Source organism: Apus apus, chromosome 19 (genome assembly GCF_020740795.1).
Source record: "Apus apus isolate bApuApu2 chromosome 19, bApuApu2.pri.cur, whole genome shotgun sequence".
Classification (NCBI taxonomy): Eukaryota; Metazoa; Chordata; class Aves; order Apodiformes; family Apodidae; genus Apus; species Apus apus.
Window position 1 is genome coordinate 5,817,347 of NC_067300.1, and position 25,538 is coordinate 5,842,884.

Consider the following 25,538-nt stretch of genomic DNA (forward strand, 5'->3'; position numbering starts at 1 on the left):
TTTTTTTTAGTTGGACATAAGCTGTAAAGCGGTTTTCTGAACTTCAGTCTTACAGCATTAAAGTGCAGTGGCAAATGCTTTGGAGACAGTTAGGACCTGCTGGTTTGGGGACATCTTTGCAGTGACGCCTGCCTGGGCTGTGCCCAGCCCTGGGAAAGGGCCGGCCGTGCTGCTGCTCCTGGCACCGCCTGGAATGTTCGCTCTGCCCGACCTTATCAGGCAGCAGCAGCAGCGACCTGGGGAACGTTGTCTCTCTGCACAGCAGCAGGGACAGGGCTGCTTATCTGGGCTCTGCCTGGGCACCCACATCCCAGTGTCAGCTGTTTTTCACGTTTTTAACCTGAAGCATTAAAAGGCATAAAAACCATCAAGCGCAACTTCTTGCTGGCGGTTCTCTTGCATGGCGTGCAGAGGTGTATCCTAGATGCTTTTGAACGATGCGTTTGAACCAAGAAGGTTTAGAAACATCTTGGAGAACTGCTTAATATTCCAGGGGGATACTGCAGTTGGAGTGTGAAAACACCAGAGTTAGACTGCACCATCCTGCAGCATCCATGACTTTTGAGTTCAGAGCTCCCCAGCGACTGCTGATTGTGCTCTGGCAGAGCACAGACTTGCTGACGTCAGCTGATCTGCTGCAGGAAAGAACAGTCTATTATTGCTAGACCAAAGCACTTCTTTTACAATTGACTAGCTGGACTTACTGTAGTTATAAAAGGAGCCTTTCTTTTAACAAATTCCAGCAAAAAGATGAGCCAGATTGCATGGCTTGTGTGGTGAGAGGCAAACCAGCTACTAAGCTAAATTACAGGAGGTCTCCTGTTTGTTTGTTTTAAAAGGTTAACTAATTTAAATATTCTAATAATTTAAATATTTTAATAATTCAGACTGATTTAGAATCACTTGGTCTGTGGAGGTTATTTCTAATACTGAAATGCAAGTTGACAGCAAAAGAATGTACAGTGTTCTGAAGATGAACTAGGATTTCATTTTCCCCCAGTAATGCTCATTACCGGAACAAGTGGAAGGACAGGGCACAGTTGTGCAGTACATTTAGACTTAACTGCCACTTCGTTGTTCCTGAACACAATTCAGTTTAAGAGAAGTGTTTTTGGAATTCAGACACACTGTGTCAGCACAGGAAGGGAAGTGTTTAGCAATAACTTGCTCTCCGGGAGGAAAACAGCACTGGAGAAAAACAGCTGCTTTCTCAGGGAAACAGATCTGTAGCTGAGATCAAGTTATGTGCAGGATTTTGATCTTTTAATACTCAGATACACTAATCAAGTGGAGCCTTTGGTGCCACTGCCAGATGAAACCTGGACGTCATTTGTATAGGACAGGCTACACAGACTGGTTGGTTGTGGTTTGTTTTTTTTTTTTTTTCCTTGCCCTATTTTGACATTAATTAGTGAAATGCCCAGGCCTGGAAGAGAAAGCAAAGCCTTATTTTCCTTCCTTCCTTAAACTGCCGCAATGCAGTTGGGGCTCAGAGTTCATAGGAGTAACAACTGCTGCTGGAATGGCTGTCCTGGTGCAGGGTGGGACTGTTGGAAGTGAGCTCAGGAATGTGTGAATTCGCCCCCATATGTTCCTTTCTATCAGATGATCCTTTCATGAGTGCTTGGAAACCAAACAGAAAACATGTCCATATAGATCACTTTCCAACCTGTAGTTTGTCATACAATTATGCAAGATACGTGTCTAATTAAAGCATGCAATTAACTAATGACTAAGTAAGAATATAATATTTAACAATTTATTTTAAATGGTTGCCTCTGTCTTTTAGTATGCCGTTGTAGACTGGATTTCTTCCCTATCTTCGATAGGATTGATGGGAAGTACATTTAGCATGCTGCTTTCAGAATTTCTAATAAAAGCTTTAGATGAGCTATACATGTGAACACTTGTGCATTAAGACATTAATTGCATAATTGTTCAAGCACAGTCTTTGTTTGCAACAGCTTCTTGATATGCAGAGTGAGTTATCAAATAAGTGAGCAAGTACCCGAACTCCGATTACAGTAATGATGCTACTTTTTAAATTTGTGTTACAGTTCTGTTCTAAGGCATAGATCTCTTCTTAAAAAGCAAATTGCTTTTTGTAAGCTTAGGAACTGAGCATTAAAGGTTATCCAATTGTAACAGAAAGGAGATAAAGCAGAACAGTAGTCAGCTCTTTGGTGTTTGTGGTGACAATGACAGATTTTAGTATATAAAGCAAAGTACAAGGATTTTCAGTTGCAGCAGTCAGAGAAAATCTTGAGTTACACTAAATGCTCCTTGACTGAAGCACTATGAGCCTCTCTACTGGCTTTTGAAAGGTCTTGTAGGGAGTGGCAGGGTGGGTTTGTAACTTTTTCAACTAAGAGAACTGAGAGATGTGTCACACGCACAGCTGTCTGTGTGTATATATGTGTATAATATTTATAGATATGTATATGTATTTATGTGGATCAGTTTGCTGTTCTTTCAAGACCAGTAATATTCTCTATTTTACCCATATCGAGTATTTTAACTAAAATGTTTCTAGATTTTGTATGTTGTACAAGAAACATGTCTATATATCTACACATATATATGCACAGAAACACGTTTTTACCACTTGGGTCAGACATTTGCATGCTACAGTTTGAGATCACATGGCCTTTATATGACTGCAGCCATATTGTTCTAAAACAAGTAGTTGTTAAATGTCTTTGTAAATATTATTTCCCCACTATTTTCTGCTAGGAGTGTGCTTTTGTTTATTTATGTCTCTAATATTTTATATACATACCCACACACACAATAAGACTGTAAGTAAAAGTTTCAAAAAGCAGGCTTTTCTTCCATGGATCTCTTCCTACCCTGCCATAGTTTTATAATACAAACAAAATACATTTTTTTGGGGCTTTCAGAAAATGGATCCAAGTGGTGTGAAAGTGTTGGAGACAGCAGAAGATATCCAAGAAAGGCGTCAACAGGTCCTGGACCGTTACCACAGGTTCAAGGAACTATCTTCTCTAAGGCGCCAGAAACTTGAAGATTCCTATCGATTCCAGTTTTTCCAACGTGATGCAGATGAGCTTGAAAAATGGATCCAAGAGAAACTGCAAATTGCATCAGATGAAAATTACAAAGACCCAAGCAATTTACAGGCAAGTCCTGCTGCCATTTTATGTTTCCTCTGCTGTTAATATTAGGGCTTACCCGGTCAGTGGGGCTAGAGAGCAAACACATAAATAAATGTAACTTGATCTGAGAGTGGTGAGGAAGGATACATGCAAATACCCACAGCCTAGCAAAGTGTTCTTCAAAAGCCTGGTTTCTTTGCTGATTTAAATGGAATATTTCTAATAATGGATTAGATGCTGAATCAACATAGGAAAAGTTACTCAGTGCAATGTGTTATAAAAACCAGCTTTATTTAATCCTAGAATTTCTTGGATGCTTCAGCTTTGTGAATAAATGTGAATTAACTCTTTTTGTTTCCACAAAAAAAGAGATATGTGTAGAAAATAAACTCGTGTGGGTGGAGCTAGCTGATGGGTTCTTAGATGTTTGAACACCCTAGTGTACAAGAGCAAACATAATAATGAAATAACTGAAGTTGGGATGTCGGAATCCACTCATGAAACATATGGCATGGCTAGGATTTTGGCTGTGCTCTTTTATTGTTTGTCCATACTGAATATGCAGAAAATACACTAAAAATCTTGATGCTGGCAAGTGTGGAGAAGGGCTGTGCACCAAATCTCAGTCACATTCTTTGATGTTTTACTTGCAGGGGAAGCTGCAGAAGCACCAAGCCTTTGAAGCTGAGGTGCAGGCCAATTCAGGAGCTATTGTTAAACTGGATGAGACTGGAAATCAGATGATTAATGAAGGCCATTTTGCATCTGAAACCATAAGAGTGAGTTTTTAAACTTTTTTTCTCTCTTTCAGGCTTTTCCTTAAACACTTTGTGCAGATTGCATGGATAACTTTATATTCTAAAACAGTTTTCAAAATGCTGCAGGTATTTGAGTAGTGAAATCTCAAGAGAATTTGTATTTGTAAAGCTTACAGATGCTTTTCATGAGCACCCAGCTCAAATCTTGTTTTGTATCCAGTTCTGGGGTGAACTGTCTGCTAGTGGAGTCCAGGAACTTGGACTGTAAAATCATCAATAATTCAAAGATGTGTTGAAAGTCACAAGGCAACTGATAAACTCAGTATTTGTGGTTCTTCCCAGAATGGCACCTCATCAAGAAGCAGCAAATTCACAAGGCCTGATGTCAGGGGTGCTGATCACTCATTTTATGCTTATATATAGCATTTAAATTTTCTGCAATAATAGTTAGAAGTGACACAAGCAGCCATACCAGACATACTTCAGATGCGTAATTTCTATGTGCTCTGGCTCAGATCAGATCTCTAGTGACTTCTGCTTTCTGGTGAAGTTGTACTGACCAAACATTTTAATCTTTTTGAATTTGCATTCCATGCCTTTTTTTGTGAGCTGCAAGTGCAGTGCTCTGTCTGCCTTGTTTATCCAGCAATGAACATCTAGGGCAGCTGCTTCCTCAGTAACAAGCATTAAGCTTTCTTCATATCCTTTTCTGAGATCTGCTTTTGTGTTTTTCTTTCTCTGTAAATCTCCCAACCCAGGTAATGCAATGACAAATTATTATTTTTTTTTAATCTTTGCTGCTGTGCTAGATAGATTTACATTTGACAGTATTTGAGTGATGATCAATGTTTTAAAAAGTCTGAGCAAACTGTAAGGTTTAAGTAATGACTTGAGAGTTATTTTTTACTTCCCCTGTGCACTCTCATTTTCCTCTGGTTGTGTTAGTGTTTTCTTTCTTAATCCCACACACACATACATGTGCATACCCCACCAATAAACACTTTCTGTTCTGCTTACCAGCTTCTTTCCTAGGACTCGTTTTATATAATCTGCTGTTTCTGGGCCTCAGCTGTTTCAGTGTCAGGTTATGACTGCATTTTTCTTTAATGCAAACAAGTCTCCTTAGAATTGTTTAGAGCTGTTTCCTTTATAAAATTTGGATGTGAGCTGTTACAACTTTTCAATAGGAGAACCCTTTTAGAATATTTTTGTAGTGATTATCACAACTGATACATTCATTGTTATCGTTCATTGTAACTAAGAAAAGATGGTGACTAAGAAAAGTAGGGGGTTTTTATACATTATATACTTTAATAAAATATAGTATTTTAGAAACCTCATTGTGATTGTATAATCTTTACCAGAAATAGAAAAAAAAACAAAACAAAACAATGCTTTGCAGTAGGGTGATCTTAAATAATACTGTGTCTTTGCTGCTTGGTGTAAGTTGTTAATTGTGTTGTGTTTGGAGTGATAATTTGCCTTTTACTGGTTCAGTCCTTCACGCCGTACCGGACTGCCCAGCGCCCCATAGTAACTGCCACCCAAGTTGGGTTCCACATACGAGTAGGTGAAACCTTTGGCTGTGCAGTGCAACTTCCTCTTTGCAATGTCTTCTTTCTTCCTTGGTTGACAATTTGCATTATGCTTTTGGATAGTGCAAGGAAAGAGCTGGATGAGCTCTTTCCTCCCTTCAGCCCTACCTAACTGAACTTTCTAGAGGGATTAAGCGGGTATCCGCCCCTGCTAGACATTCAAAAGCTTCTCTAGCATGACTTTCAAGTTTTGGATCTCGATGAGCAAAGCATTATAGATGATGGGTGGAGCAGATACTTTCCTGTTTTGCAAGTTGTGTGCCTGTGTGGGAGTGTGATTTTTCTTTTAATTGTCTCTAAAATTTATTATTGAAAGAGTGCAGCCAGAGAGAGACTCAGTATTGAAGCTGGTAATTGCTCCTGGTATTTCACTATTATGTTACTTAACAATATTAGCTGATTAGTGCTAAGAGAAATGGTTAAAATACCGTGAAGTGGCACAAGTTTGACTTTAAACTAAATGTGTTGTCTTGAATAAAAATAAATTCCAAAATGAAGAGAAGATTCACTTATTGAGAGTTGACTTCCATGTAAAAGACTGAACAATTGAAGGGAAGAGCAGCAAATACATTGTCTGACTTCACATGAGCATAGAATTTAAATAAAATTTTATCTGAAAATGTTTACCTCATAGATAGATTCATTATTAATGAAAAGTGTTTCAGTATTTCTGATTTTGTGTTGCTACATCGTTTTACACAATACGAAAACTAATGACTGGAGATGAAATTGTTTTGAGGTTTTTCTACACTTTGTCTAAAGTTTAGGAAGTACAACTTTGGAAAAAAAATCTTCTGTTAAGGTCAGGAAGGGAACAAATCTAACTTTCTCTGATACAAGATTTTAAGGGCAACATTCTATTGTTCTAGACTAGGCTGCAGGAGCTGCACCGACTATGGGAACTACTGTTGGAAAAGATGAGGGAGAAGGGAGTCAAATTGTTGCAAGCACAGAAGCTGGTGCAATACTTGAGGGAATGTGAAGATGTGTTGGACTGGATCAATGACAAGGTATAATTATGTCCTGCCTTTGCTATGTTCTTGATGGGAAATTTAATGTGTCTGTGTGGAAATTTCCTTGCAACATAGAGTTGCTGGACTTCAGGTAGTCACAGAGAGCTTTTAGAGGCACCTATACATTTTATTTAGTTTATTCATATTGCATAAGCAGTAGGATTGCAAACTACTGTTCCTTCCTCAGCAGGCACAGAGAAAAGGTACTAGACTAAGGGGAATCCTGCATATTTGAGAGCATAGTTAAACATAATAAATTCTTTCTTTGCTTTGAGGAGACCTTCATTTTTCTCACAGTAATCACATTCAAGTTTCCTGTAAGGGAAATCCACAACATGTGAATGTTTTTATAAATATTCTAAATTATCTGTTATAGAAAAGCAGCCAGCCTAACCAGCAAGCAGTGTCTACATAATTACTTGATGATTGGAGTATCTTTAGATACATATTGTAAGGACATTAGCTGCAGAAGAACTATTGACTCTTGATTCTTTGAACTCTGAAGGAAAAAAACCACAAACCACACTATCAAGAAAAAAAAGCCACTCCATAATCATAGAGGTTTTCTTAATGATGGTTTGTTATTTTGTGTCACTGTTGGTTCCAACTGTAAAACCTGCATAACTGTTACTGAATATGACAGTGCACTTTTCATCAAGAAATCTTGCATCAGAATCCTACAGGAGATGCCTGTAGACCATCTAAACATGTCAACAAATTCTGGTCACTGTGTGTACTCCAACATAGCATTTATTTTGTAGTTTTAAAAGTATGTTTTTTCTGTGCATATTTTCTTGCAGTAATTTAGGTGCTTGTAGTAGTAGTGGTTGCTGTCCACAGAATGAAAAACATATGGTAGAAGAAATGGTCATAGTCAATAACTTGAACAATTAATAAGGATAAGCAAGATGAAAAAATAATCCCTTTAGTGATCTTGCATGTTTTTTGCACTAATGGACATATGTTGGGGGGAGAGGAGGAGAAGTGGAGTTCAGTGCAGGAAACTTTGTAGTTCTGAATCTGACTTAAAACACAGTGATTGTAACTGTCTTTGACCTGTTCAAAATTAGGATAGTTTGCTTCCTGATTTTTAGTCATGATTTCCCATACTGACATTTGCTTTTTTTCCTTGATGTGTTAGGAAGCAATAGTGACCTCGGAAGAGCTTGGACAAGACTTAGAGCATGTTGAGGTTTTGCAAAAGAAGTTTGAAGAGTTCCAGACAGACCTTGCAGCTCACGAGGAAAGAGTGAATGAAGTGAACCAGTTTGCTGGCAAACTTATCCAGGTAAACATTCATGGTTTGTTAGCATACCATTAAGTTTTGCTCTCCATGTGCCTAAATCCTTGGCCATCTTAATCTTAAACGGTCATCATTTGATTCACTTGTTCTTCTGCTGAATAGCTTGAGGAACTGCCCAACTGAGGATGTTCCTGAAAACATGGAGAGCAGTGATTAGTGAGAGAAACTGCTGTATTTGGGGTTAAATGCATTTCCCATGGACAGCCAGGATTAATATATTCTGATATGTCATCTGGATCTTGATCAAGGATGGAGACAGGGCAGGAAGTGTTGCATTCCAGGAAAAAAAAGTAGATAATATTTACAGCCCTCTTCCCATTGTCCAACTTATACACAGGGAAAATCAAACCACTCAAGAGTACTGAGTGTTTACACAGTGAGGTTTCAGGAAATCTTTTGAATTGTGTGAACCTCTGGAAAGTGCAGTAATTATAAACTGATCTCTTGAAAAGCAGCAGTGTTTCAAAGTGTTGTCAATGGATGTAAAACTACGCATCATATGAAAACAACATTTTTTCCTTTGCTTCCTAGGAACAACACCCTGAGGAGGAACTGATAAAGTCCAAACAGGATGAAGTAAATGCAAGCTGGCAGCGTCTGAAGGGCCTTGCTCTTCAGAGGCAGGGAAAGCTCTTTGGGGCAGCTGAAGTTCAGCGTTTCAACAGGTATGATCTTGGCTGGATCTGCTGAAGTGATGTGGGATTTGGGTGCTTAATGATGCATTCAGCTGTATACACTGGTATGAGAAGAGCTACTTTTGTCTGTTATGTTTTTGCTTTTCTCCTTCTCGTGACTTGTTGAATGAGGACCTTGTTGTTCTAGAGTTACCTTAGAATAGTCATTCTGATTTAGCTTTTCAATACTTGGCAGTTTTGCTCATTCCTGCTAATTAGAATTTTACTTCCTTTTCCTCCAAGGGCTTTTTTCCCCAATTCTGTCCTAGATGAGCCTTAAAAGGAATGGTTTTTTGTTGTCAGATGGATGTCAGCCCAATTGTCCTGGGGGGTCATTGAGCAGTGTCTTTCTATCCTGCTCTCCATGAGCATTTTGAGATTGGCTGTAATTAAGTCAGAGAAGGGTCCAGAGTGGGAAATGGACCTACAAGATGATGGTGCTCAGTGGTGCTATAATTCCTTGTCTGCATCTGGTGACACCATCTGAAAAATAGCTTGCTAATAAGCTTCAAGGTTTTTTGAGATTAAAAAAAAAAAGTCTGTTTTTTAGGTTGTTTTGTTGTTGATTCTTTAAAGGATAATTGTGTTTGGCTCTGGTGTTTTCATATGTAAGGGTTTGTATGCCAGTAGGTCTGGCAAACGTACAGGAAAACATCCTGCTTTCTTCCTTTTTCCATACAAGATAGACTGCTTTCAATCTGTGCTTTGTTTTGAAGGGATGTGGATGAAACAATCAGCTGGATTAAGGAGAAGGGGCAGCTGATGGCCTCAGATGATTTTGGCAGGGACTTGGCCAGTGTGCAGGCTTTGCTGCGTAAGCACGAAGGCCTGGAAAGAGACCTTGCAGCTCTGGAAGATAAGGTACCCGTACCAGATGTGTTTTACCTAGTTGAAACCAGGTAACCTGCTTGTGAAAGGCTAGAAGCTCACTCAGTGTTTGTGACTGTGTTTAGGTGAAGGCCCTTTGTGCAGAAGCTGACCGTTTGCAGCAGTCCCACCCCATAAATGCTTCCCAGATTCAAGTGAAACGGGAGGAGCTGATTGCGAACTGGGAGCAGATCCGAACCCTGGCAGCAGAGAGACACGCCCGCCTTAACGACTCCTACAGGTAGGAACTGACCTTCCTTCTTCACCTTGGACAGAGGGCTCTTGGGAGGGGACAAAAGGGATGCTGTTTCTACTTTTTATTATTATTCTGGTGTTTCCAGAAGCAGTTTTGTTCACCAAATTATATTTTATAACTTTTTGTTGTACAATAGTTATTTATATGATAAATTCTGGCAGCTTTTGGTCATTCTCGGGGTGTGGATCAGTTACCAAAATGGACACCTCGAGGTTTTAGGACTTTAGCTTTTTCTCCCATCTGAGTTGATACCTGCATTTTGAGGTCCATTATCTGACTGTTTTCTTTTTGGTGGGCTTTTTTAATAGACATACTACAAATCTGTTCACTATGGAGTCCTTATGATTCTCTGAAGACTAAAGCAGGGTTTATTATTTGTTGTATTGTCCTAGATTAAATGAAGTACCTTTTTCTGTGATAGTTGCTTTGTTGCTGTGCGATTTGTTTTTGTCCAGTCTTGTTTCTATACTAGCCTGGTTGTCCGTGAAACATAACAGGTCACTATTGAAAAGCCATACTAAAAAGAAACTTAGCCTAGCATGGTGGTTAGTTTACATCCTTTCTGGTTTTCTTCTGCTGTTTTTTCCCTACAATAATCCAAGATTTATGGTGGTGAGACCACACACGTAATCATTCTTCCCTGTCATAATCTCTTCAGATCAATTAACAGCAAATTTGGAAGGGAAACAGAGACTGATCACTGTTGCTGATAAGTGTTAAGCACATGCCAAAGGCAATAGCTGTAAAGGCATGCTGAAAGGAACCTGAGAATTTCTTTGCTTGTTGTTTTAAGGCTGAAGTATGTGCAGTTGAAACTTCCTGTCAGTTCCCCCCACACACTGTGTTATGGCTTGTGACAGATGAGCTATCTTGAAACACAGTCTTTTGATTTCTGTTGTCTTTGACACAAAGGCTTGTAGTTAGGAATATTCCTTCTACTTTCAACATAAGGTGTATGCAAAACATATATTTGAGATATTCATTTTGAACCCAGCATTTTTTTCCTAGCTTCAAAATGCTTCTTATTTTGATTGAAAGCATATATAGTTATTTATATTCTGGTTGCATTTTGGTATTGTATTATTTTGTTTTTATCTGAGGAGCAGTTTTATGTTTGTAACTCTTTCTTTGGGGTAAGGATGGAGAAACCATGCAAACAAACTATTCCCAACCATTTTTTCTTTTCCTTTCCTAAGGCTGCAGCGTTTTCTTGCAGACTTCCGAGATCTCACCAGCTGGGTGACTGAGATGAAGGCTCTGATAAATGCTGATGAACTTGCCAATGATGTGGCTGGAGCAGAAGCCCTTCTAGACAGACATCAGGAGCATAAGGTACAATAGTTCCTCAGCCAGATCCAGTCAGCAGCTCTCAACAGCTGTTAGTGTGTCTAAGCAGTCTCTTGAGTCAGAACCACTCATGTGGTATCACTAGACTCCTTTGTTCGTGCAACTAACGGTTTGCATGCAACTAAATGGTATGATCATGCACCTAAGTTGCTGTGCTGATTTAATATTTTTACTTTGTTTCTTGATAGTAGATATACACTAATATATAAGTATTTAAGAAGGCTTATGGTAGTGTTTTATGAAAAGTAACTAGACCTGATAGTTGGACTAATGACTGTTTCAGTTCTCCATCATGAGCAATTGTTGTAAGTAATCAGGATTGCAGCTTAAAACCAACCTTTACTTTAATTTTGACATGTGTCTTTGTATTTACTTTATCTGTATTGTAAGGCAAAACACTTCATTCTAGTTTTCATGTTAAGTGTAATGTATTTAAAGATAATTGAAAGCTTATCATTCAGATGTCCAGACTGTTGACTCTGTGTTATTTTTCAATAACAGTTTTCATCTTCTGACACTTTATTCTAAGATAATTTTGGTAACTGGTTATTCTTGTTCCCTTGATAGGGAGAAATCGATGCCCATGAAGATAGCTTCAAATCTGCTGATGAGTCTGGCCAGGCCTTGCTTGCTGCTGGGCACTATGCTTCTGATGAAGTTAAAGAAAAGGTAAGAGCACCTAGAATAATTTTGTCTCTTTCTTCAGTGTTCCTTAGTTTAAAAGTTCATGGCTTCTTAAGGCTGTAAGCTGCTAAATATCATCCCTCTAGGTGCAGAGCTTTCTTCATGTATTTAAGCACTCTGTGCTTTCCATCCTCAAATGAACAGCTTCTGCCTGTCTCTTAGTAGGGACTATTAGTGCTATCTGTTAGGAACAACTAGTATATCTTTCCTTCAAAAGTTTAGGTTTGCTATCAGAAGTGCCAGTAAATATTTAGTGTTTCTAGATTTTGGTTTTCAAACTAATGGGACCTCTCGTGAAGTGTGTGTAGTGAAACACTGGTCAGTCAGACAGTTGAGATGTTGTAAGCAAGAGTGGGCCAAAGATATTTCAGAGGCTGAGAGAGCAGGAGGCTTGCTGAAGAGCTTCCTTTGTGAGTATGTCTGCAGTCAGAAAGTGCAATTGCCCCTTAAATACCTCTGTGTAGATGTAATTTGGAAGAGGAGAGATTTCTGACTGAAGTCAGGAGGTTGTTGCCACTTTTCAAGCTTGTTAGGCTCAGAAAATGCTTTCCCTATATGAGGATGATTCTTTACACAGGAGGTCATTTTCAGTCCAGCATTAACCACTTTTTTTAGAGGCACAGCTTGATTTTTCCATTGAAATGAATATGAACCAGGCTGTTAAATAAAATCGTGATGTGTTCCTCTTCCCAATCCATTAGCTGACCATTCTCTCAGATGAAAGATCTGCCTTGCTAGAGCTATGGGAGCTTCACAGGCAACAGTACGAGCAGTGCATGGACCTGCAGCTTTTCTACAGAGATACTGAGCAAGTTGACAACTGGATGAGCAAACAAGAAGTGAGTGCTTATCTTTGAACTCTCCAGATATGGTTGATTTTTCATTTCTTTCTAGTCTTCTGTAGATTTAGACAATTTATTAGTGTCAGTGATGGTCACTAAACATGCATTAGTGAGCAGGGTGCTGAGCAGAGTTACTTAATATGACTGCCCAAGCTGCTACAATTGCTGTTTCCATCTAATTTTGAAACTTAGTTGTGACAAGTTGGCTTGAGATGGCTTTTATGTGTGTTAACTCTTACAAAATGCTGTTTGAATAAGAAGCTAAAAATAATTATTCAGAACCTTGGCGTACAGGGAGCACCATCCCAGTGTATTGTGCTTTACTTGTCAGTAATATCATACATATGGTAAGAAACATCACTGGCCATGCTTGAGTTGACTTTAGAGCAGCTGAGCATGGAAACATAAAAACCAATTACGTCTTTGTTTCCTTACTTCAGGCATTTCTGCTCAATGAAGACCTTGGGGATTCTTTGGATAGTGTGGAGGCTCTTCTAAAGAAGCATGAAGACTTTGAGAAATCCCTAAGTGCCCAAGAGGAGAAAATCACAGTAAGACATTTACATTAGGTCATCACTAAACGGGCAAGAAATAAAACAAGTAATTTGTTTTTTTTTACTGGGGAGGGCACAGTGCTGGAGGATGACAGAGAAGGCTGGGGTTTGCTCTGCAGAATTGATCCACTGTTATGTGGGTGTATTAGATCTAAATTGTGTGTGTTGTCTCTAAAATGGAAAATAGTGGAAAAGATAAGATAGGGCTTGATTGCTGCCTCAGAGAGCTGAGTAACCCAGTGCTTGCTTCTCATGCCAGCACACGTGTGGATGCAGATTTGGCAAAAATCTGCACTCTTCTACAAGATGATGTGTAACAATAGCTATTCTTAATGGTTTTCTGTTAGTTTTATTTTGATAAAATGTTGAGAATTAATCTTCGAAGTAAACTTGCACAAACAGCTTCTGTTACACCAAGTAAATGGACACCTGTTTTCTCTTTAGGCATTAGATGAGTTTGCTACTAAACTGATTCAGAATAACCATTATGCCATGGATGATGTTGCTACACGCAGAGATGCTGTAAGTATCTAAAACAGGTTTGGACTGTAGACTTTAAATCACCTGCTGCTTTATTGTTTTAAAAGGTATGACTACAATATAGGATAAATCAGCAGAGCTCTTCCAAAAGTACAGGTACAGTGGTGGTTGAAGAATTTAAAACCCTTTACTTTCTTGTTCTTCAGCTGCTGAGCCGCCGAAATGCCCTTCACGAAAGAGCCATGTACCGCCGTGCTCAGCTGGCAGATTCTTTCCACCTGCAGCAATTTTTCCGAGACTCTGATGAGCTCAAGAGTTGGGTTAATGAAAAAATGAAAACTGCAACAGATGAGGCCTACAAGGTAAACACAAAGACAGACGTTAGACTGATTTTAAGGCACTACCAGGCTTATTGTAATCAGCCTAACGATGTGAAGCAGTGTCAGCCAAAATGATCATAGGCAGAATGGATGGCATGAGGAGGAACTGTAATTTCTCCCTCACCCCCAAGGGGAATTACTGAATCATGCTTATTCAGTAGCTTAAGTATTATGATTTAAGGCCTGTTTCTGGCACCAAACCCAAATAAATGTATATGAATGTAGTCTAATTTTAGAGATTCTTCAGAGACTTAAAGATAATAATTTTGGATTAAAAGGTTATTTTTCTTCATCCGTAGGATCCATCAAACTTGCAAGGTAAAGTTCAGAAACACCAGGCTTTTGAAGCAGAGCTTTCTGCTAACCAGAGTCGCATCGACGCGCTGGAGAAAGCTGGCCAGAAGTTGATTGATGTCAAGCACTATGCATCTGATGAGGTGGCAGCTCGCATGAATGAAGTTATCAGCTTGTGGAAAAAACTGCTGGAGGCCACTGAGCTCAAAGGTACAACTTGCTCAGAATTCAAGTAGTTCTTTTTTCTGAGAGTTTAGCCAGGAGAACACAGGAAATGAGGTAAATCAAGTGAAGGCTCAGGGGAGACATTATTACCATCTCTCAGTACTTAAAGGTGGGATACCAAGAAGATGGAGACTCACAATTTGCAAGGAGTCACATGGAAAAGACAGGGGGTGAATGGGCACAAGTTGCTCCTGGGGAGATTCCAATTGGACACAAGAGGTAATTTTTTCACCATGAGGACAGTCCAACATTGGAACAGTCTCCCAAGAGAAGTGGTAGATTCCCCACATTGGACAGTTTTAAGTCCCAGCTTGACAAGGTGCTGAGCCATCTCATGTAAACTATAGTACTTCCTGGAAAGGTTGGACCAAATGATTCTTTCCAACCTGGCATCCTATGGTTCTGTGACATGGAAAACTCAAGTCCTCTTTTCCTCTTGCCACTCTTGTCTCAATCAGGTATAAAACTCCGTGAAGCCAACCAGCAGCAGCAGTTCAATCGCAACGTGGAAGACATTGAGCTGTGGCTGTATGAAGTAGAGGGACACTTGGCTTCTGATGATTATGGAAAAGATCTTACTAGTGTTCAGAATCTTCAGAAGAAGCATGCCCTGCTAGAGGCAGATGTTGCTGCCCATCAGGTAAGGGAAAAAATTGCTCTCCCTGCCCTTTCAGATCTGCTCACTCAAAAATATTCACTCCAGAGACCTTAGCATGTCTGTGTTTTCATAATTTTTGTATCTTTGAACTTTACAGTTTATCAGAAGTAATGTTTAGCTGAAACTTAAATTGTTTGTCTCTAAGAACAATATTTTCAATATTTTGACAAAAGTAAGCTTTTTGAGAAAGTAAAACTCCATGCTGTGCCCTGCTGACAGCACAGCATTGTTTTGTGCTGTGAATGCCAACTTAAAAAGATGTCTTGTGCTTTGTGTTGGATGGTTCCTTTGTTGGCAAATGGTCTTTAGGGGAATTCAATCCACAGCATGAACATCAACAAAATCTGGCTTCCCACAGCTGGAATAATCAGTTGTTAACAGTTGAAAAATGGTTCATCTAGAGTAGCACATCTGTAAAGTTAATGTCATTTCCATAATCTTTCATTATGAAGTTGAAAGATTAAAACTAGTTACTTTTACTTAATATATTATTACCCGGATATGATTATTACCAGAATTACTGCACTGGCAGTGTGCAGCTGATGAGGTTCTCAAGTTGTTCTGTCATGATATAACTTATTAGACCTGAAAATATTTCCTGGCACCGCAGCCATCTTACAGAAATTCTGACATGCTGCTCTTGTTGAATTGATTTCAGGATCGTATAGATGGCATTACCATCCAGGCACGCCAGTTCCAAGATGCTGGACACTTTGATGCTGACAATATCAAGAAGAAACAAGAAGCTCTGGTAGCTCGTTATGAAGCTCTGAAGGATCCCATGGTAGCTCGCAAGCAGAAACTGGCAGATTCTCTTCGCCTGCAGCAGCTTTTCCGTGACATTGAGGATGAAGAGACCTGGATTAGGGAAAAAGAACCTATTGCAGCTTCGACAAACAGAGGTGGGTCCATCCTGAGATATCCATGATTTAGATGTCAGAACTACTCTATTCTAACTTGTCCCTGTATGGAACTTCTGAAGTGTTCATTGTAATTAACGTTGTGGGGAGTTAGGTGTTCGCCATTACCCGTGGTTCTGCAACTCTTCTGTTGCTGCTACAATTCCCATGGGTAACTTAGTTTTCATAGCACTCTGTCTTCATTTTGGTAGTTCCTATGCTCCAAGTTTATGTAGCACTCATTACAGCTTCCTTGAATTTTTAGTTTAGTCTAATGACTCAAGGTTAAATTATTAACTATTATATATCTTTCAGGCAAGGACTTAATCGGTGTCCAGAATCTGCTAAAGAAGCATCAGGCTTTGCAGGCAGAAATTGCAGGTCATGAGCCCCGCATTAAAGCAGTCACACAGAAGGGGAATGCTATGGTGGAAGAGGGTATGTCTCAATGCTTTGTAATTCTGTCTCTTTCAGAAACCCAAAGGCCTTTGTACTGGACTTTGTTCTCTGGCCCTGTAAATTCAGAATCACTGTCTGTTTTTATCCAGGCCATAGACAGGTACCACTTGCTGGCAGGATGGACTTCTGGTCATTTATTCTCGATTCTTTGATGGGAACCTGTCATGATTTTCACATGTCTTTCACCTTCTTTTGACAAACGTATAAGCCCTACAGTCAGCAGCTTTGTGCCTATGACACTTTAGTCTCCATTTTTAAAGCTATCAAAGGCTTATATTTCAGATACATAATCATGATGTAAGAGATAATGCTCCACAAAGACAAGTCATTCCTGCTTTTAAATAAGTAGCATCTTTATTTCTGATTGTATGTTCTTAATACTAGAGTTCTAAAAAAAAAATTCCCTGATTCCAGGATTTGAATGCATGTTGGAAAGAATATTTGTCTCTTGTCAAAACTCTTGAAAGATATGATCTTTCCTGTTTCATTATTGAGAAGAAATGTTATGATGTGGTTTGTTTTAGTTCTTAATGATTCAAATATTTCTAGGACAGTTTGACTGACAGGTACAGCATTTCCCATTATGAGGCAAAAGGACAAGCTGAGTTACATGTTCATTATTCTAGTCAGAATAGGCTATATAGGTGTAAACAGGTTCATTTTCTGTGACTTGCAAGAAGTACAAGTAATCTATTAGTGTGCATTTTTTATGTCTCCTTCAGTCCTTCAGTTCCCTTTCCTCTTACCTAGGACATTTTGCAGCTGAGGATGTGAAAATCAAACTGAATGAGCTAAACCAAAAATGGGACTCTCTGAAAGCTAAAGCATCTCAGCGTCGACAGGACCTCGAGGATTCCCTGCAAGCTCAGCAGTACTTTGCTGATGCTAATGAGGCAGAATCCTGGATGAGGGAAAAGGAGCCCATTGTGGGCAGCACAGACTATGGAAAAGATGAAGACTCTGCTGAGGTATTTGAGATTGTTTGAATCAGTTTTGAATAAACACGGTGAGGATTTGTCGAGTCTTTAAAAAATAAGGAGCTCTGCTAATTTCAGGATTTCTAACAAAAAGGGCAGAAGATTCTTGCATGAAGCTGAATTCTGGCTCTGAGTCAAAAGATGACAGTTCTTCCTGTGACTTAGTTATAGTTGCACATCAAATTTTGCTTTTCAGTGTATTAAACCAATTGGGAGGAAACTTTCTATTCATTCTTTTGTATGTTTTGGGTTTTTTTGTAAAGTATAATGAGACTAATATCAGCAAATTCCTCGTGTGATGTTGCATTTCATTATGTATCTGATTTTTACCAGTTCATTGGTCTGGAAGTAATTTTTTTGTCTAGAGTTCTTTTACTAGTATCATTCTGTGATCAAACACCACATCCCAGACACTGTTCACTGACCTCTCATCAAAATGAAGTGCACTTTAAAGGCATCCTTTCAAACTTAACTCTATTTCCAGAGTGATATGTGGTACTTCTGGTCAGAACAAAAGAATGTTTGAGATAAGGTAGAATAAAAGTGCCAGAAGCATTTGGACTATCTAGCCAGTGAATAAATAGAAGTAGTTATTCTCATGAGAGTCACAAGACTGGCAGCTCTGAAAAACCCACATTCCCTCTGTATGGAGCCAAAGTATGTATTTTAAGCAGAGCAGCACTTGGAAAATGGCTAGGTGTACATGTTGGTTTTATTATTTGCTTTCAGGCTCTTCTGAAGAAACATGAAGCTTTGATGTCTGATCTTTCTGCTTATGGCAGCAGCATCCAGGCACTGAGGGAACAGGCCCAGTCTTGCAGGGTAAGGGAAGATTCTGATTGTGTTGGTAAAATTCTTGGGTCAGCAGAAGGCAAAGTTTAATAACACTTGTTTTTGAGAACTTATTGCAGACACTAGTTGATTTTTTCCTAAAAATATAGCAGTCTGTTTTTATAATGAAAACAGGTGTGTTGCTGTGGAAGAGAACATGATCGTGTGGTGGTTTTCAATGTCTGAAACTTGACAGCCCCTAAAATAAGTCTGTCTGCATTACATTTGTTTCAACAAGAACAGTTTCAAAGCACTACAGTAGCTTTAGCTAAGGCTGAAGTATTTTTTTTTAAGACATCTACATTGGTTGAAATAAACATGGAACAACTAATTTTTCTTGTGTTCCCTTTTTGTTAGCAACAAGTTGCTCCCACAGATGATGAAACTGGGAAGGAGCTTGTTCTGGCACTCTATGATTACCAGGAGAAGAGTCCCCGGGAGGTGACTATGAAAAAGGGAGATATTCTCACCTTACTCAACAGCACCAACAAGGTATGTTCTGTGGAGCTGTTACTTTTTTTTCCTTTTTCTTTTTTTTTTAAAGAGCTTTCAAAGAAGTTTAAGCATTTGCATATTTACTCTGTTTTCCCATTCAGCACTTTAGCACAGCTCTTCAGCTCATTCTCATGACTCCTCTATAGCTGCCAACTTTTCTATGTCAGATGAACAATATATGCTATAGGGCAGGTGTCTGTGACAAAACTCATTTCCCTCCTGTTGAGCAATTTTTTACCAAAGACAAGGGCAGAAGTGGAAGTGAGACTTAGATGTCTTGAAGAGACAATGTGTTTATAATCATCTCCATTAAAAAAGCCACCAGTCTTCTTGTGTTAATAGAAGCCTCTAATTTGCAGCTTTCAGTTGCTCAGCAGACTTTCTGCTTGCCTCACAGGGGTTGCTTTTTTGTTATTTCCCCCCTCCAGGACTGGTGGAAAGTTGAAGTTAATGATCGTCAGGGCTTTGTCCCAGCTGCCTATGTGAAAAAACTTGATCCTGCCCAGTCTGCATCCCGAGAGAACCTCCTGGAAGAACAAGGCAGCATCGCACTGCGACAGGAGCAGATTGACAACCAGTAAGATCTAACTGAAGAGAGATGACACCCATCCAGCATTTGCTGGCTTGGCCTTTGCCTCACATATGCCAGAAGTTTAGGTTAATGCCTCTTACACTCAGGACTCATTAATTGGAGCAAAACAAGGGGCTTCTTTACCAGGGACAAACAACAATATTGATTTGTCCCTACTTATTCTAGATTTTCTAGTTGCTTTTCCCATTACTGTAAAACTCATTACACTAGAGCTCAACTTGCTGTCTGATTTCAGTATTTTATGTGTTCCTTTTGTTGTTTTACCTAACAACTTAAACCTGTTTGTGAGTTTTATATCTGTCCTAAACAGCTCTTGTATTTGTAGTTGTCACTTCTTAATGTATAATCTGTTTTGAAAAGCTTTCTTAAATTTGGTTAGGTGAAGTACAGTACCCTCCCTGTATAGGGCTCTCTGTAGATGTGACCAACTTAAGAGCTGTGATTACTTCAGCTGTAGCTCATGACTTTTTTTCCTGAAACGTGCCATTATTTGTTGCCATTACATGGGCTAAAACCTGCCCCACCCCCCCGTTTGTGTTTTTATTTTAAAAAGAGGAACATGCCAGTGCACATAGAGAAAAGTGCTTGATAATGGCCTCGTAAAGCACATGGTAGTTGCAGATTAGTTCAAGCAAGGCCGGGGGGTGATAGCTGTGAGCTGCTTGGCTCATCTTATCAAGCCACTTGGAAGCCAAAGCTGAAAGTGTCATGCATGCTCCCATCTGCACAGCTATGCTGTCATTCTGCACCACAGTTTCTTCCCACTCAGTTGTTTTGAGTCACCAGCTTTTGCAGTGACAATTATTACTAGTTTTAGCTCTAGAATTAACAACAACAACAAAACACACAAAAACAAAATATGAAAAATTATAATTAAAAAATCTTGTATCTGTGAGAAAAAGGGATGCTGTAAAATCATGATGCATTTTTCAAGATTCTGATAATGTGTAACTTTCTCTGTGGGTTTGAATGCTGCTTTTAAGAGCTGGAACCTTATTTTAAAGCCAAGGAGGGGGAACCACCCTTTAGTTTTCAACCAAATGGCACGAGGATCAGGAAATGAGGAGGCCCTATAGAGAGAGCTTAACTGTACTGCTGAGGTTTCCTTGTGTGAATTGTGCTCCTGGTCTGATTTGCTTTGTTTGCTTCTGAATGACACCTAATTTTCTCCATTTAAATGTGAACTCCTAAGCCATCTCCTATCACAGACAACCCATGGATGGAGCTGCTGCTTTCATTATTTTTGTTAATCTGACTAATTTTTTGCATGCATTTGCTGTGCTCCCTCTGTCTGTGCAGGACTCTCATAACTAAGGAAGTCGGCAGTGTATCTCTGCGTATGAAACAGGTGGAAGAACTGTGAGTAGGATTAGCCCTTTCTAAACCATCCTGTCTCCATCCTGTCACTCCTCATTCTCCCTTTGTTTCTTTCTTTGGGAAAGCTGCTCCAGAGAGACATGAAGGAAGCCATTTCTGCCATATGAATTATTTTAGATGAGTGTTGTGGTGTGTGTTTCTTGTGTGCCTTGTAGCCAGCTATCCAGCCAGCTGCTTATCTTGTTGGTCACCTCTCTGCTGCTAAATTGGTTTATGTTAGTTTCTATTATGCTCATTTTGCTTATCAAATGAGGTTTTAGTGGTATCTAGACTGTTTTCTTTAGAAAGCATCTGTTGCCTTTTCTGAGGTGCAGGTACAAATATTAATTTCTTCATATAAATGTAGAGAAAATATATACACTAAGTATTATATCACATATTATTGCCTTAGAGTTTGGGAAGGGTAGAGTTTATTGTATAAAGTAACATTCACCCTGAGTATTCAAAAAGCATTAGTTTGTTTATACAGGATTTTTATTATATCTGTAACATAGGTTTTTATTGTAACATTCACCTTAATTTTCAAACTTGTGTTCGTGTCTTCTAGAAAAAATACCAAGTTTGCATTGTAATCTTGGAAGTTGCTGGGAGATGCAAAGCAACAGTGTCCATTGGCTGTGCTTGACCGGCTTTTCAGAGAGAATCTCTTTCTTGAGCATCAAAAGTGAAAGCACTAGTGATAAGTTCTGAAGTGTTGCAAAGCAGCTTTGAGGGAGGGTCAGCTTCTAAAGGAATTTTGCCTCAGCTCCTTTATGAGCTTCACAAGTATTTAATACTAACAATTGCATGCAGAGGCAAACACCTGCAGCTGGGGCAGGCTCGATAACTGTGTTTTCCTGCATGCAGTGGCTGATTCAAGTGAGGGGAGAATGTTTTTGTTCAAAACTTCATACAAAAGTTTCTTAGTTCCTTTCTATCCAGCCTTAAACCAGGATAGACAGGAAATAACTACAACTCTGCTTCCATGGAGTTGATGATCAGTTTGATACAGAGACATTACAGTATCAAGGATTTTCTTCCACAGACTTTGTAATCTCTGTGTTACTGGTTTGGAAAATGCTTCATCATGGAGCTTTTTGAGCTGGGAAGTGTAATCGCTCATCATTTACCTGTGTGTTCTAAGGTGGGACATGAAAACAGTGAGGCTGCCCTTTCCCCACTTGAGGCCCCTGCAGGTGTCTCAGCAGTGTGTTATATTACTTGATTTAATAACAAAATGGGTATTTTGTCACTTAATAATGAGAACCAGTTGCTGCAGTTGATCACTGTAGCAGTGCAATATGCATCAGGATATAAAAAGCCCCATCCAGGTGCAGCTGAAATATCTCATCTTCCAGAATACTTAAAATGGGGTAACAGTAAGGATAGGTCTTCAGGGTGTGGCTTTTCTGGATGCAGGTTCTTCAGAAACAGGGATCTGTAGTTCAGTATCCAGGCCTGCAAAACTTCCATTGGCTTTTTTTCAGCAGTACTTTGGGAAAGATCTTGTAGGATTGTCTGTGTGTAGTTGGTTACCAGGAATCAAAGAGGAGACACCAGTTTTCTTGTGGTTTTACATAAATAGCTGGTCTTTGGAGGTTTATTTGCCTGTTCAAACAAAATTAAACATTTTAGAAGTTTTACTGGGCCTTTATTCTAATGTAAATGAGGAGCAATTTCACTGATGATGTTGGGAATTCCACAGATACAAGAACAGTGTGTGTGAAACGAGTTTCCTGGATTTCCCAGTTGAATATAGTTGTGTTATCAAAGAAATTACACCTTTCACCTTTTTTTTTTTTTTAACATTGATCAGATTTTGCACTGAATGATGGCCAGGTAAGACATTTATGTGCAATAGCTGGGAGGCTAGGGGGAATTGATGGCAAACTTCATGTACTCCAGGAAAATACTTCTCAGAAAGTGAGACCCTGTGGACTCATGGAGTCATTCCTGCAGTGCTGCTGTAGCTTAAGAGCCTATCTTGACCTAAGCTGTGACTGGGGTTTGCATTTGGCCAGTGGAGTGTTGCATGTGGGAGATCTCATCTTGGTGTGCACGTCCATCTAGAGGAGAAACAGGTGCTGTGTGCATTGACCTGGTTGGGTACAAGTAGATCACTTTGTAGCAGAACAGTCTGTAGACCACAGGGCTTTCCCACCTCTTTGGTGGTACCAGTACTTGGTAAATGACTGTGACTCTGCTCAGGTCAAGCTGACTGTCTCTTGCTTTTCTTCCCTGCTTGTTCCAGGTATCACTCTCTTCTTGAGCTGGGAGAAAAACGTAAAGGCATGTTGGAAAAGAGCTGCAAGAAATTCATGCTCTTCCGTGAAGCTAATGAACTTCAGCAGTGGATCAATGAGAAGGAAGCTGCACTCACCAATGAGGAAGTGGGTGCTGATCTGGAGCAGGTGGAGGTGCTACAGAAGAAATTTGATGATTTTCAGAAGGTATGTTGTAAGCTGCATAATGTGTGTGTTGATTTTGATCTCTCCTCAGGCTTTCTGTTCATATGTGATAATTTTTCATAGCTGAGCATAGTTGAGAAGGAAAAAACTTTGATGGGAAATAAAAAAGGTATATTGAAGCCCCATCCCTGAGAGTGTTCCAGGCCAGCTTGGACTGGGGCTCTGAGCAACCTGGTCTAGTGGGAGGTGTCCCTGCCCATGCAGGGGGTTGGAACTAGATGATCTTTAAGGTCCCTTCCAACCCAAACCATTCTGTGATTCTATGATACATGTTTTTTTTGTTGTTTAGTGAGGATAGAGAGAATCCCACATGCAAAAGTCTTCAGTTTGATTCAGGTTGCTACACACTTCTCAGCTCTCAGAGAACCAAAACTGTCTTTCAGCACATTCAAACATAGAACTTGCCAAGCTTTGGAGGAATTTCACTCTGTGTAAGGCACATCCCTTTTCCTCTCCCTGTTTGTTAAAAGGAAAGATGCATTTTAGTTTCCACCTGTAGAGTTTTTCCGAAGATACAAAAAAAATAAGTCTCTTCTTCAGAATGCTGGTAGACTTTTATGGTGTTTTTTTTCTCCCAATATTTGCAATACTGATTTTTTTTTTTTTTCCTTGCATGTGTTCCATCTTGTTCCACAAGTTTTCCTGGTGTGAATGTTAATGCTGTGATATTTTTACTGTTCTGTGCAGGATTTAAAAGCAAACGAGTCACGTCTGAAGGACATAAACAAGGTTGCAAAGGACCTGGAGTCAGACAGGCTGATAGCAGATGAAGTTCAAGCAGTGCAGCAACAGGTCCACTTTTTTTCTGACTTTGTCCTCTTGAGAAGCAAAAGACTTTCTTCCTTTGTTTTGTCTGTTTTCTGCTTTGTGTGTCGTTGCAAGGTTCTAGCTGTTCATTTTTGCTATTAATAATTGGTATTCTAACCAGAAATACTTAACTCCTGTTCTCTGGTGTGGCCATCACAAGGGCAACCTTTAAACTGTATATTCTTAAATAGTGCAGCAGTAAATTGCACCATTAGAGCTTTTTTTAAGAATGGAAATTCTTTAATTCTTTCATACCTCATTAATGTTTACAAATACGTAAGGGGTGAGTGTCAGGGAGATGGAGTTAGGCTTTTCTCAGTGATGACGAGTGATAGGACAAGGGGTAATGGGTGGAAATTGGAGCATAGGAGGTTCAAGGTGAATATACGAAAAATTTTTTTTACTGTGAGAGTGACAGAGCACTGGAACAGGCTGCCCAGGGAGGTTGTGGAGTCTCCTTCACTGGAGACATTCAAAACCCACCTGGATGCGTTCTTGTGTGATGTGCTCTAGGTGACCCTGCTCTAGCAGGGGGGGTTGGACTAGATGATCTTTCGAGGTCCCTTCCAACCCCTAAGATTCTATGATTCTATGATTCTATGATTCTATGAATATTAAAGTCATGGAGTATCCATGCATTAGCTTTGCTTCATATCAATTTGAAATTCATCCTTCATCTATTTGCAAGAAAAATGGTGAGGAATGCTAGAGGAAAAGAGACATAAAATAGAGCCCAACTAACAGTGGAGGGTTTTGTGGGTTTTCTGGTGGATTTTTTTTTTATTTTATTTTTTAGTTTTTGGGGTTTTTTTAATACCCCTTTTTCTTCCCCCCCAACAGCTTTTCACATACTTGTGTTATTTCTGTAGCTAATTCTACCTGATGCCAACAGAATATTGAAGCAGCTTGTTTATTTTCTGAGTTGAAGTGTTTCAGTGGGTGGTTGAGTACTCAAGCTCCCATTTTTGCTAAAGGTGTAGGTTGTGTGAGCACTGTTGGGCTTCATGAGATGCTCTTAACCCCCTTGGCAGAAGAAATGTTCTCAAAAACTTCCCTTCTATTAGAAAATAAAAAGTTGTTTCTCCTTGTCCTTTTTCCGTTGCAGGAAGTCTACGGGATGATGCCCAGGGTACGTGTTGGTTTCTGAGGTCGTGTGGCAATTGTAACAGGTTTGGGATGTGCAAATACAAGTTCAGCCATAACTGTGTAGTCCATTTCCATTAAGGAACTTGATAATGACTTTGAATGGACATCAAAAGATTATCTTTGATCCCTTTATTTCCTGGTGTCTTATCGCCCATGACAAATCAATATGGGCCAGAATAACTCAATTGACAGAAATACTTGCTTGTAAAAATGGAAGATTTCTGCTAAGAATTGAGCATGGAGGACTCTGTGCAAGTAGTTCAGAGAGTGCACTCTGTGCAGTGCACTCCACTCTGGGGAGAACTCTGAAAGATTTTCAGTGTGTTCTGGTAGTTTTAGATCTTGCTTCCTATTTAAAGCTGTTTCTTTACATTTTCAAACAGGATGAAACTGATTCTAAGACAGCCTCTCCTTGGAAGGTAGGTGTCATTGCTTAGCAGCACACAACAGGGAAGTAAAACA

The 25,538-nt window shown here is 39.5% G+C and overlaps 1 protein-coding gene across 10 annotated transcripts in view; it reads left to right on the forward strand.

Annotated features, from left to right (window-relative positions):
- The window catches only part of SPTAN1 (spectrin alpha, non-erythrocytic 1), a 51,473-nt gene that overhangs the window by 5,689 nt on the left and 20,246 nt on the right, over positions 1-25,538 (forward strand). For 7 of the 10 annotated variants that reach the window (XM_051636326.1, XM_051636331.1, XM_051636327.1 and 4 more), the window contains exons 2-27: positions 2,901-3,140; positions 3,770-3,895; positions 6,339-6,479; positions 7,624-7,770; positions 8,317-8,450; positions 9,176-9,320; positions 9,413-9,567; positions 10,779-10,914; positions 11,497-11,598; positions 12,315-12,452; positions 12,896-13,006; positions 13,454-13,531; positions 13,696-13,851; positions 14,169-14,373; positions 14,847-15,028; positions 15,705-15,948; positions 16,261-16,383; positions 17,155-17,372; positions 18,111-18,203; positions 18,570-18,704; positions 19,136-19,284; positions 20,599-20,658; positions 22,907-23,105; positions 23,811-23,915; positions 25,036-25,059; positions 25,460-25,495. In XM_051636326.1, the coding sequence (XP_051492286.1) occupies positions 2,904-3,140; positions 3,770-3,895; positions 6,339-6,479; positions 7,624-7,770; positions 8,317-8,450; positions 9,176-9,320; positions 9,413-9,567; positions 10,779-10,914; positions 11,497-11,598; positions 12,315-12,452; positions 12,896-13,006; positions 13,454-13,531; positions 13,696-13,851; positions 14,169-14,373; positions 14,847-15,028; positions 15,705-15,948; positions 16,261-16,383; positions 17,155-17,372; positions 18,111-18,203; positions 18,570-18,704; positions 19,136-19,284; positions 20,599-20,658; positions 22,907-23,105; positions 23,811-23,915; positions 25,036-25,059; positions 25,460-25,495 (3,579 nt within the window). In that variant the 5' untranslated portion in view covers positions 2,901-2,903. The remainder of the gene's footprint in view (positions 1-2,900; positions 3,141-3,769; positions 3,896-6,338; positions 6,480-7,623; positions 7,771-8,316; positions 8,451-9,175; positions 9,321-9,412; positions 9,568-10,778; positions 10,915-11,496; positions 11,599-12,314; positions 12,453-12,895; positions 13,007-13,453; positions 13,532-13,695; positions 13,852-14,168; positions 14,374-14,846; positions 15,029-15,704; positions 15,949-16,260; positions 16,384-17,154; positions 17,373-18,110; positions 18,204-18,569; positions 18,705-19,135; positions 19,285-20,598; positions 20,659-22,906; positions 23,106-23,810; positions 23,916-25,035; positions 25,060-25,459; positions 25,496-25,538) is intronic. The other 3 variants (XM_051636328.1, XM_051636332.1, XM_051636333.1) reach the window with 1 other exon arrangement.